At 40.3% G+C, this 12,816-nt stretch overlaps 1 protein-coding gene across 21 annotated transcripts in view; it reads right to left on the bottom strand.

Annotated features, from left to right (window-relative positions):
• Positions 1-9,410, bottom strand: part of SLMAP (sarcolemma associated protein) — a 158,684-nt gene extending 149,274 nt beyond the window's left edge. For 20 of the 21 annotated variants that reach the window (XM_060022726.1, XM_060022725.1, XM_060022729.1 and 17 more), the window contains exon 1: positions 9,206-9,410. In XM_060022726.1, coding sequence (XP_059878709.1) covers positions 9,206-9,403 — 198 coding nt within the window. In that variant the 5' untranslated portion in view covers positions 9,404-9,410. The remainder of the gene's footprint in view (positions 1-9,205) is intronic. The other variant, XM_060022747.1, reaches the window with a different exon arrangement.
• Positions 9,411-12,816: the final 3,406 nt, after the last annotated feature.

The raw sequence follows: 12,816 nt of genomic DNA, 5'->3' as shown, positions 1-12,816 counted from the left end.
TGTGTGGACATGTTTTGATTTCTCTTGGGTATATACAAAGGAGTAGAATTGCTGGCTTGTATGATAACTCTGTATCATTCCTTTTTACTACGCAAAATTTTCCAAAAAATTCAGAGCTACAGATTTTGTTTATTCTACAAGCATAACTACCATTGCTATACTAGTAACACACAGCATGATCTTATCTTCTATCCCTGAACTTCTGAAGTGGAAGGAAACATAACTGGCATCTAATAATACAGTTAATATTTCTACATTTAAAGTTAAAAAACCAAATATATTCATTTTTTTCTAAATTAGATTTACTTATAGGGGGAGGTCACATATATAATTTAAAATACAACCTCCAAACATACTATACTTAGAAATTATCCAATGAAGGATGTGGAAAGAAGGGAACTCTCGTACACTGTTGGTGGGACTGTAAATTGGTGTAGCCACTGTGGAAAACAGTATGAAGAGTCTTCAAAAAACTGAAAAGAGAACTACCATATGATCCAGCAATTCCACTCCTGGGTGTATAGCCAAAAACAAAAAACAAAAAAACCCAAAAACACTAATTCAAAAAGATACATGCACCCCAATGTTCATAGCAGCATTGTTTACAACAGCCAAGACATGGAAGCAAAATAAGTGTCCATCAACAGATGAATGGATGAAGAAGGTGTGCTATATATGTTCAACAGAATACTACTAAGCCATAAAAAAGAATGACATTTTTCCATCTGCAACAACATGAATGGACCTGGAGGGTATTATGCTTAGTGAAATAAGTCAGAAAGAGAAAGACAAATACTGTATATTATCACTTATATGTGGAATTTAAAAAATAAACCAATGAAAATAACAAACAGAAACAGACTCACAGATATAGAGAAGAAACTAGTGGTTACCAGTGTGGAGAGGGAAAAGATGGGGGTAGGGGATTAAGAAGTACAAACTACTATGAATAAAATACATAAGCTATAAGGATAAACTGTACAGCACAGGGAATATAGCCAATATTTTATAATAACTTTAAATGGAGTATAATCTTGAAAAATTGTGAACCACTATGTTGTACACCTGAAACTTGTATTTTGTAAATCAACTATACCTCAATAAAAATAAAGCATACTAAAAAATTATCCAATGAAAGAGTATCTTTTTTAGTATATTATAGTATCTGAACAGTGATACTCTAATATCTTTACATGTAGAGGTTTTTTTTCAAATTGTAAAATTTTAAGTAATAAATAAATATTGTTTGAGGAACTGATCTTCAATTGAAACTCTACACAGATTTACTACCAAAATATCTATGAGTTAATAGACAATAAGGTTATCTCAATATTTTTTTTTCTTTTGATCTATTGCTCACTAACTGGTTGGTGATGAGATTAACAATGACTAATTGTGCGGAGGTGCAGGGGTAGCAAGCAACAGAGCGATCGAGAGCATGCATTCTGCAATCAGATGACTGGGGTTCAAATCCTGACTTCACCACTCTCTGCGTTACCCTGAACAAATTCCTTCACCTTCCTGAAGCTCAGCTTTCTCATCCTGAGGATAATAATACTAACAAATTCAAAAGTCTCTTGTGAGGATTAAATGAGATAATGCATATAAAACTCAGTGTACCACCTGGTAAGTGCTCAATAAAATGATATTAATATTACAGCAGTCTGGATGCTGGTCATAACCTAGAGCATATTAACACATTTCAGATAAGCTGAGCATAATTCACTTGATATCATCAGCTAAAAAGTACATTTAAAACTATGATCCAATTGCTTATGAAAAAAAGTAACAACAACAAAAGAACCTTACTTATCTACATACCCAAGTAGACAGATGCACAGAAAAAGCTCTGAAAATTACATACCAAACTAATAACAAAAGTTACTTTTAGGGGAAGGGAAGAGGATAAGAGGTACCTATGTGAAGGAGGACATATATATACTCCACATACGTCCTTATTGCTTCAATTTTTATGAGAATGTATCCATTATTTTTGTAAGCGAAAAATAAAAAAAGGAAGAATAGCTTGAAGGTCCATATTGGAAATTCATTTCTACTTGACTCAGCTAGAATAAGTCAGTAGTTATAAATGTAGATAAAATCATAAGCCTGAAAGTATTGATAAAACCTTAATGCAAATAAATAAGAAAACAAAGTTTCCTATGTCTTTAAATTAAAATCTAACCCAAATTACATATTTGACAAAGAATACAGCAGAATCACCAAAGGCTTCCATGTTTTCAAGTGCCTATATAAACTTTACTTCTTTTCTTTACACCTGTCAGCTATTCTCTTTAAAGAATTAAAAATTTACACGCCACACAAGTTTTTCCAAGGCTGTTTCATTCATTTGCATAAACACTCAAATCCAAATCAGTTGCATGAATGCAAACTTAAGAAAAAATATATTTATTGCTAGGAGTAGTAGGGGTATGTTTAAAAAGTGCTAGCTGACTCAGAGAAATAATTAACTCAGATTCTCTCAGTCTTTGAAAGTCTGTCATATGACAAGCTTTTTAGTTATACTTCCAGAAAATAATAGCTTAGATTACCCTTCAAGAGAGTAAAAGACAGATTTTCATTACAATAATTGTTCATTCCATAATAAGATAGTTCAGAATAAATGTCTAGCAGTTGGCTTTTATCTCAGAGGGAAACAATCTAGATTCTGGTTCCAACTCTCCACAGTTACTAAGAGATGACCTTGTGCAAATAACCTCTAAACAGCAAACTCTTTTTTCATAAAATGGAGCCAGTCTGCGGTCGCTCTACCTACCTCCTAAGTGTTATACAGATCAAGTGAAATAAGAAAGCATTCTGAATATCATCAAACCCTTAAAAGTATTATTTTGCATGAGAATGGATATATATGTAATGGCTCAAAATTCATAATATCACCAATCACAAGATTATCTAAGATACCAAACACTCGGCAAAGTGTCTTGCACACTGCAAATTCTCAATAAGTAATGATTTATACAAACACCATGTATTGGAAATTGAGTCCATGATGTCAAACTGAGAATTAACTCGAATGACCTTCTGCTCTTTGACCCTCCTCAGGGTCTGCAGAAACAGAAACTGCTCCATTGTTCACATTTCACTCATTCAAGCATTTATGTAGTGCCTATTCCCTTGTTCTCAAGAGCTCACATCTGGCAGAGCAATAGTGCATTTGCGTCATAATTATTTTGTTGTCTGTGTCTCATAACGAAATTATATACAAAGTTCTATGGGAGTATAGAGGAAGAAGCAATTAATTCCTCAGTGGGAGTCAGGGAAGGTGTCACATTGGAACTGGGATGAAGGGGAAAAGTCATTCTGGAAGTCAAAACAGCAAAAACGGCACTTTTTCTAGGAACAATGAGCACTGTCACATAGCTACTGCACAGAGCCTGGGGCAAAGGAAAAAAACAGTAATAGAAAATGAAGCTGGAAAAAAAAAGGAATGAGAGACGATTTTGAAGGTTTTGTATATCATGTTAAAAACTAATGGGGCAAAAAAAAAAATTAAAGGGGCAAACAACCTAGATTTTGAGCAGGCATATAAACTGTTCATCTACTGGTAGTGGTAGTGAGAGAAGCATGGGCAGGAAAGAGTCCTTAGAACATTTCTGCAGCTAACAAATGCCACCATTTTTCTGGATTCAAGTAACTGATATACATTAAGAACCAATCTCACAATCTTTTCACTTAAAACTCTAAATGACAGACACCCTCCTCCCTATTTATAAAAGAGAATAGATACCAAGCTCTAACATAAATACCACTTGAGAAAACCAAACAGGAGCCTGAGAAGGTAAAGAATAAATTTAAGCCAAGGAGTAAAGTCAAATAACTAAGTAGAACAAAAATGTTTTAAGTGTATACACCAACCATATTTTTAACAACTTGAAATAATAGACAAAATATTTCATTAACTTTCCACTACTGCTAAAAGTAACAGAGAAGGAAATGATGATGTGCTGTGGATACATAACCAGGCCTTCTGAACACATTTACATTAATGCACATTAAATATAACATGTCAAATACATGTCTTTCTCACAAAAACTAGCTCTTAATGACCTTTGTAACTTCTGTAAAAAAAACAATAACAAACAAACAAAAAAAACAGATATCTGTTGAAACATAATACAGACAAAATCAATGAATGTATGATCTGCCACTCTCCCCAGAAGCTGAGGCCAGGATCTTTGCAGTCATATGGAAGGAAGAAGGAAGAAACAATCCTGGTTGTCAAATTCTGCAGATTTCTCCTTTGCAATGACTTTCTTGCAACGTCCTTGAAACGTGCCACATCATTCCTGCTTCTATGCCTTTACTTGAGCAATTCTTCCCACCCAAAACTCCTTTCCGACTGACTCTATCTACATTCTGCCCTATTCAAAAAGTCCTAAGGTCTAGCTCAAATTGCATCTCGTCCATGAAACCATCTATCCATGAAACCTTTCCTAAAATCTCCAGTCCATACAGACCTTCTCTCTTTGCTGAAGTCCTAACAGACAAGTTAACACATTTGTCTTTTTTCATTTTCTGGCATTTAGTCGTTTTCTTTCCTACTATTAACCTGGCCCACGCCCCTACAACATGACATCATATCTAAACTTTTACAAAGCCTTGGAATAGCAAAGCAGTTAAGAGCTTGGATTCAAGAGTCAGAAAACCTCAGTTCAAATCCCACCTCTACCATTTATTAGCTATATGAACTTGGGCAAGTTAACCTAATCTAATCACTCTGTGCCTTAATTTCCTCATATGTTAATATGGGAAAAATAAGCACCTATCTTAGATATTTAAGTATTAAATAAGTTAACACGTAAAGCATTTAGAACAGGGCATGGTACAATGTACACAATAAGTTTAGTTAAGCTAACAGTTACCCGTTTTTACTTGCTCCAGGCCTCTCTACACGTGGACGTTTTATCACTCTTAAATAATGGTTTTGGTATGTCAATGCTCGGCATATGGGTCCATGCCCTTAGTTTGGCAACAAAGGCATTCCACAACCTGGCACCAGGGTATCTACTCAGCTTCAGTTACTCAACATCTACTTAACAAGAAATAATAGGAAACAGACACATAAGGCAGAGACCCTCTCCTCCAAGGTCTGAAAACTAATTCCAAAAACAAGGCAGAAACATGAAAACACCACACACAACGAATGTTCACCCATAGCTACTATCCAAGACCTTCTATCCAACAAAATCAGTTTCTTCAGTGTTTGGAAGATGCCCAAATCATTCAAAATAACTTGCTTTTGTCTGTTTTATTCCACCCTCATCCCCTCACACACAAACACAACCCATAAAAGCACCCTTTCTTAACCTGTACCTGTCCACTCGTGTTTTGAAGTCTAATTCAAACACCATCACTCTCTAGCCATTTGAACTTATATAATACTGTCTTATCTCAAATCAACTGTTCTCAAGGTGTTTAGTCACCCTCTCTATCCAAATATAAGCCCCTAAAAAGGAGTAACAATTTCTTACCAATTCTCTTCATTTTCCCCCATGCCCCCACCCCACCACTATGCTCTCCACTGAAACAGATCATGATAGAACAGGTGCCCAAAAATATGTGCTGAATTTAAGTAAAAAAGTGAACCTGGAAGTAGACAACTACTACTACTACTTACTACTAGGTAAACTACAGTGAGACTGGAAATAAACTACTGTGTCGACCACTAGACTATCGCTGGTCCACAAAGCCTCAAATCAAATAGGGCCATCCAAATCAGAAGGAGGCAGTCCGCTTACTATCTCTTCTATGTAACCACCATATGGGTAGATTTGCTTGTTCAGTGGTACCTTGAGTCAATAGAAGGGTTAATGACCATCCTACAATCTGCCATCTAATTTGAAGAGTCTGACCTCCAAAAAGGAGTGAAGGATGATACACAGGGCCAGAAACCAGGCAGGGCAATATCCAACTGCTACATCCCTGAGTAGATGATTTGGGGAAGCTTATTAAATTCCACTCTCTGGCAAACCTGTCACCCTCCAGCATGCAGGTTTTAAGTACCATAACACATTCCATGAACTTAGCATTAAAAAATGTCACATAGATTTCCATCTGCCTACACTCCGTAAATTTCCTACAATAAACATGTATTACTTGAATAATCAGAAAGTTTTAAGTGTTTATAATTTCTTCCAGCTTTTAATGGTTCTCCCATAATGATGAATGCAGAATGCAACACTCACAAATTGAAAGTCAACCAAAGGGCATATTACCCCAATTTTCCACTTCCCAGGTAAGGTGCCAATTTGGGGCAAAGTTCTTCACGTTTCAATTTTAAAAATTACTTCCACCTATGCCATCACATGAAAGAAAAAAATGTCTCATTACCTTCCTGAGATTCCACAGCACTACAGCAAATTGCAAAGACCTGCCTAGATGGTTCCCTTTCCCCCTGACCCCCAAACACCCTCTTCTCTAAGGACTGAGCCCTTATTAAGGGCCAGGAACAGGGTGCTAAGTGATTTACATGATTATCTCAATGCTGGAAACAACAGTAGGTACTATTATTATCCCCAGAAGAGAAAACTGAAGTTTAAAGATGTTTGAGGAAAAAAACAAACAAACAAAAAGAACTTGCCTGAGGCAATGCTTAAAGAAGGAGGGGATTCTAGTGTTGTAGGAAGAAATTTGCTGGGAAAATATATTAGGCCCTAGGGACTTCTGTTAGGATAAAATTGTAACAAATCCTCATACTGGAAATTTATTACAGAGAAAACAATAAATGATATTTGGTCTAATTGTGGGTTTTCTTTGTAACTGTGTACCTCACGCTATCTGGCACATAACAGATGCTCAATCAAAACCTACTGTCTGGGGCTTCCCTGGTGGCACAGTGGTTACGAATCCGCCTGCCAATGCAGGGGACAAGGGTTCAAGCCCTGGTCGGGGAAGATCCCACATGCCCGGAGCCACTAGGCCCGAGTGCCACAACTACTAAGCCTGCGCTCTAGAGCCCATGAGTCACAACTACTGAGCCCTCGTGCCACAACTACTGAAGCCTGCGCGCCTGGAGCCCGCATTCCCTAACAGGAGAAGCCACCACAATGAGAAGCCTGCATGCTGCAACGAAAAGTAGCCCCCGCTCACCGCAACTAGAGAAATCCAACGTGCAGCAAGGAAGACCCAACGCAGCCAAAAATAATAGATAGAAAAATTTTTTTTAAAAATAATAGAAGAGGGACTTATGCTTCAGGAAAAGCTGAGTAGGTGTACTTTTCCTTATTTCTCCTGCTGAGAACAAATTAAAAGATTAAAAAAAAAACAACAACCTACTGTCTGTTCAAACCTAAACTTTAAATAGTTAATTCTTAAAACAATTTGATCACATGGCAATATCTGACAGGTTGTTTTAAATAGACTAAGTGGTAGGTGGTAAAATAATCAATAGCTATATCTACCCCTAAAGTAAAGGCCTCACATCCTGAGTATGTTTTGGAAAGAAAAAAAAGTTCAAATGGTAGAAATAAGCTGCATATCCTTTAAAGATAAGGTTTTCTAATAACAAATTTCATTCAAAATTTCAACATATTTCAATTTATACAATAAACACTCACCATTGATCTATCCTTAGTCATCTCAAAATAAATCAAAGAAGGTACATTTGCAATGTACTTTAAGAAACGTATTACCTGATTAAGTTTCACCTTAACTGTTGCCCAGGGACATAAAAGGACAAAAATGTAAAAGCTGATTAAGGCAACTATCTATGTTTGAATTTGACTGCCGGAAAGATGAGTTCTTTAAATTACTATAGGTAACCTATGAGGTCTTTCAGGCACCCAAACTTTACTTTCCAGGGAGAAAAAAGGATCTGTTCCACAGGTAAATAAATGAGCATCTGGTGTTATACAGAAAAATTAACATACTTTTTAGTTTTTATCCTACATACAGAGTAGGATATAGATATTACACAAGCACACAGCACTTGGGCAATCTTTTCCTCCTTTCTTTGAAAAATGATTTATATAATAATTCCTTAATTCAGAAGTAATGCTTTCTCTCTTCCTTTTGAGGCTCAGGTTTCTTTCATTTCAAAACAGTACTTTTCTAAAAGACTTAAATTCTTCTTTTAAAAAAGACTTAATCATTTAACTCAGAAAGAGGGACCAAAAAGTCAGGAGGTGAAACCGGAGATATTCTTATTAGTCTTACATAACTTACTCTAAGTTGGAACTAATTCAGTAGCTTAACTAAAACTTGAGGTTTAAGCACAAACATGAGCTCTTTAGTATATTCTCCTCACACAGAGATAGTTTTAAAAATTGAAAGGGTCTTACTCAATTTTTTTCTTGTATTCTTAAAATATAAGCAACCACATGTATAGTTAATTAGGATGCCAACATTAAAATGCTAAAATAGTCAGTCACTTATAATGAAGAGCGCTAAATTCAAGCTATCACATCCAGGTAATGCAATAACTGATAGAGCTGGATATAATTTCAGAAAATAAATTAATTTTTAACACTGATTTTTAAATATCACCTCTGTAAGTATGCATTGTTTTTATTAAGTGCTGAAGGGAACATCAAAAAGTCATTTTCAAAAGCAATTGGTATACGTTCACCCAACCTGCAAACAAAACTCTGAAATCGTCAAGTTAGTGGTTCATGCTTAATTAAATTGGCTTTGATAACTGCAAATTATCCCTTCCTAGGTAAATATGTATCAAATCTTCCAAAATAAATTTACACAAACACTGTCCTTGCTAGAAAAGCCCTGATCTGAACTCAACTAAAAGCTACTGTGTTAACTATATCTCACCACTGAGTCATTTGAGCCCCAGAGTAATACCGGCCGCAGATTCCCTGCATTGCTTTGGGAACTGCTGCTTGCTTCATCAAGCACTGTACTGCAAATTCACCTTTCTAAAAAGACTGAAAGCAAGAAGCCAAGTTTCGCTATCTAGTTTTCTAAAATGAATTAGGGTTTGGGATTTCACTGGGAATGACCACGTTATCAAGATGCCATCGCCCTCTCGAGGCATTTAATTAACAATACCTTCTCTGTTTTCCATTCAACCACCTCAATCAAATTTCCACTAGAACCAGACACACAAAAAGTTGGTTTCATGGCCTTGCTGAAAGTCTCCTCTGGGTGCAAGCCCTGGGATCCCACATTCATTATGCAGAAGGGGCAAAGGGAAACGAAAAGCAACAATTGTTAGACAACGTAGTGACATTACCTTGCCCGTCTTGTGATCAAACCAGACGAGAGCATGGTTCCTTGACAGCACTTTGCAATCAAAGGTAGCATTATTCTGTGCTGGTCGACAGCGGGCCACCGAGCGGCCGATTTTAATAGGCTCGTCCAGGTAGACATGACGCTCCTGAAACGGGTGTGAGTTCGGGCGACAAGTGAAGATGGCCAAGGCTGACGGCATCGAGGACAGACTTGGGGTGTCTCTCCTACCAGGGACAAAGAGGAGTTCCACCGGATCCGGACTGCCCTTCACAAGCCTATACCCCTATCCCCCCCCAAATTTTAAATTAAAGCAAACTGCACATTGTCTAAGCATAACCAGTGAACATCAAAAACTCTTCACTGGGGTGGGAAGACAAGCCAGCGCAAGCCCCATCACCTCCTTTAAAACCCAGCAGGGCCCTGATCACAAAAAGTCCCCAACCGGCAGCTTTCAGTCCATCTTCTTCCCTGGGAAGAAAAGGCTCAAACATTGGACAGCTTCGGCCAAGAAAACTCCTGGAAGACAGTTTGAGGACTGGAGGTATACAACCAGATGAGTCACACACCAATTCTTGTGTTTTGTTTGGGATCGCGGCCGCTTTCCCCCCTCGGTGGCGGAAATGTTGCAGCACTGCAGCATGAAGAAAGGGTCGGTGCGGCCAGAAAGGTCCTTTCGGGCGGAAGAAAGGTGGTGTAGCTGAGCACCTCTGGGCAGCCACCGCCCGTCCTCGAGGGCCTCGGGAGTGGAGGGACGAGAGGCGATGGGGGCGGCTAAGGGGTCTAGACGGCCAGCGGGACAGTCTGCATTGCCCCTGCTGCGCGGAGGCCGGCCGGGAGGTGGCACGGGGTCCCCGGACCGCCGTGGGCCGAGGCGGCGCTGGCTGAGGTCCTTGGCACGAGGAACGGGGACCGGCGGGGGCGCGGGCAGCGGCCGAGGCGGGACTCCGGGGCACCTGGCGGGCGTCCCCGCGACCAGGGCGGGGATCCGGCTCCGCAGGAGGGTGCGGACCGAGCGAGGCGCGACCCGGGGGAGGCTCCGGGGTCTCGACCCGCAGGAAGTTGGTCCCTGAACACCTGGGCTCCTGGCTGCTGCTCAGCACACCGGCCGCCTCCTTTTAGGGTCGCCCCCGCGAGGGTCGCATCTCAGGGGAGGCAGCCGAAGCTCCGGGCTGACGAGGAGGTGGGGGAGGGAGGCCGGCCCGGAGGTTGGGGGAGAGGCCTGGAGGCCCCGGGCTGGGTCCGCCGCAGCCTCCACCACTCGCGGCCGGTGGGACACCCTCAGGCTGTGCCCGACGAGGCAGAAAACTTTCCGATCTGGTGGGGCAAACATGAAAACAAACGGCCGTCAGCCGCCGGTGCCCGCCCGCCTCAGCCTTCGCCCCTCTCAACCCACCCGAGCCAGCCCCCGCGACTGGCCACGACCTCGGCCGACCTCTCTGCGGACGGGCTGCGGGGATTGGGCGCCCGGACGCCACGACGGGTCCAGCTTCCCTTGCCGCCGCCGCCTCAGCTTACCTTGCCAGCGCCAGCCGCCATAGTGACTCTGACTGAAACCTACCCGGTGCACCGCCACGGGAACGCGCACCCTTCAAGGGCCCTCCTACCCTCTCTCCCGCGCCGTAGTCCGGAAGTCACGTGATCGATGCCTCGGAAGCCATGATGGACAAGGGCAGAAAAAGAGGGCAAGCTAATTTTTAACAAGCCTCCGAACGCCATCTTAGTTAAGGGTTAGACGCTTCAGCACCGTGGGACAACCTGTACCATTTTGGTTAAGGGCAGGAAAAAAATTTGACCTGTTGAAGGTTTTCTAAACATAACTTGCCAAATTCCTACTTTAGCGTCTTGGTAGAAGGCGCCTACTTTTACTAAATTTTATTCACTATAGTCGTCGTTGAAAATACCACTGAGCAAGGCGAACAACCCCATCCAAAGGAGAGGTTATTAGCATCCATCTTAGCTGTGGGCAGCACAGTCCCCCACGGCCGCCTTAGGTGTGAGCAACTAAATTCCCACAAGCCTTGGGATGTGTGCATCTAAAACAAGGTCTATCCTCCCCTTGCTGAAGTCTTCACTGTGTTATCCTGCCCGGAGGAACACTCTTTCTTAGTCCCTGTATTCCATTTCAAACAACCTTTCTTCTCACTGGGCCTGTCTTGTACCCCAGGGCTCCTAACTCAGATTCAACCCCGGAATGAACGTGACTTCATAAAGTTTAACATCACGTTGCTTCCAGAGAGTGGTCGAACAATTTCTAATATGAAGAAAGGGGAACTGCTTCCACTCAAAACTTTAAGGTAGATGAGGAGTCATTAGTCCGAAGGAAAGATTTTGCAAAATCTAAACGAAAATTTCAAGAAAAGACAGTGGGAGTGAGTCTTACTCATTTAGAATCAGTGGTGGCTTCATTCTTCAGTTTCCTTTGACAACAGGCTCCACCACTTTGTGACCTTGCGCACGTTTCTAAACCTCTTCAAGCCTCGTTTTGTCATCTATTACATGGAGATAATACTTTACTCACTTCTTGTGAGAATTCAAGGTAGTAAATCCATTTGCTCCTAAAAGAGTAACTACTTTGCATTTCAATTCTTATATACAGGGTTTGGACCCTATCCTAAGCTCTGTGCTGGGCCCTGGGGACACATAGGTGAACAAAACCTCAATCCGTGCCCTCTGAGAGTACACCTGAGTATTGTGAGATAGGGATGGGGAGAGGAAGGTGACAAACAGAGATAACTTCACTTTGATGTAATTAAGGCTAAGATGGAAACAAGCACTGGGTGCTAAAGGGGTCAGAGATGGCCTTCTACAGGAGGTAACTGAACTGAAACAAGGCTGGTAGAAAAACGGCAATGAATATGGTATTTGATGAATGGCTTCAGAAGTTTCCAGGAAGAAGGTTTAGCAAGAAAAAGAAATAAGGCTATTTGAAATGGTGGACCAATGTGTCTGGCACATAACAGTAACTCAATAAATGTTTGATACGTGATTGAAAATTACATACTGTTACTCATTACAGGATAAAGTAGGAGTGGCACAAAGTGAGTCTGGAGAGAATATGTGTTAGATTATAAGGACCTTGTATACTTTTCTAACACTCTTCACTATTTCAGCGGATATGTATTGAATTATTACCATGTTCCAGGTACTGTTTTTTTTCTTTCTTTCCAGGTACTTGATTCTGGAGAAAAATAAGGATATGTTGAAAAGTTTTAATATAAGAGGATGAAAATTTTTCACTTGTGGTAACTTTTAGGCTTCTGTGGAGTAAAGTAATATAGAACCCGCCACATCCCCTAATGAGTTCTGTGCATGAACTTATAAGTCACTTATGCATTCTTGTCATTCATTCACTCTATAAATATTTAATTTGAATGTGGGAAACAGCTACTGCGACAGGCTCTGGAAATACAACAATTAAAAAAGAAAGACTCCCTTGAGTTACTTACAATTTAGTTGATGACACAATAAGATTCTTGCTGTAATGAGTTTATCAAGAGGAATGGGAGCATGGCGGAATAGTTTAAACTGAGATGAAAAATGAGTAGGAGTAGGCCAGCTAGTCTGATAGTAATGGGATAATGAAATTTTAGGCCAAGGAAACATTACAAACAC

This window comes from Delphinus delphis, chromosome 10, assembly GCF_949987515.2.
Source record: "Delphinus delphis chromosome 10, mDelDel1.2, whole genome shotgun sequence".
NCBI lineage: Eukaryota > Metazoa > Chordata > Mammalia > Artiodactyla > Delphinidae > Delphinus > Delphinus delphis.
This window is presented reverse-complemented; position numbering and strand designations above follow the sequence as displayed.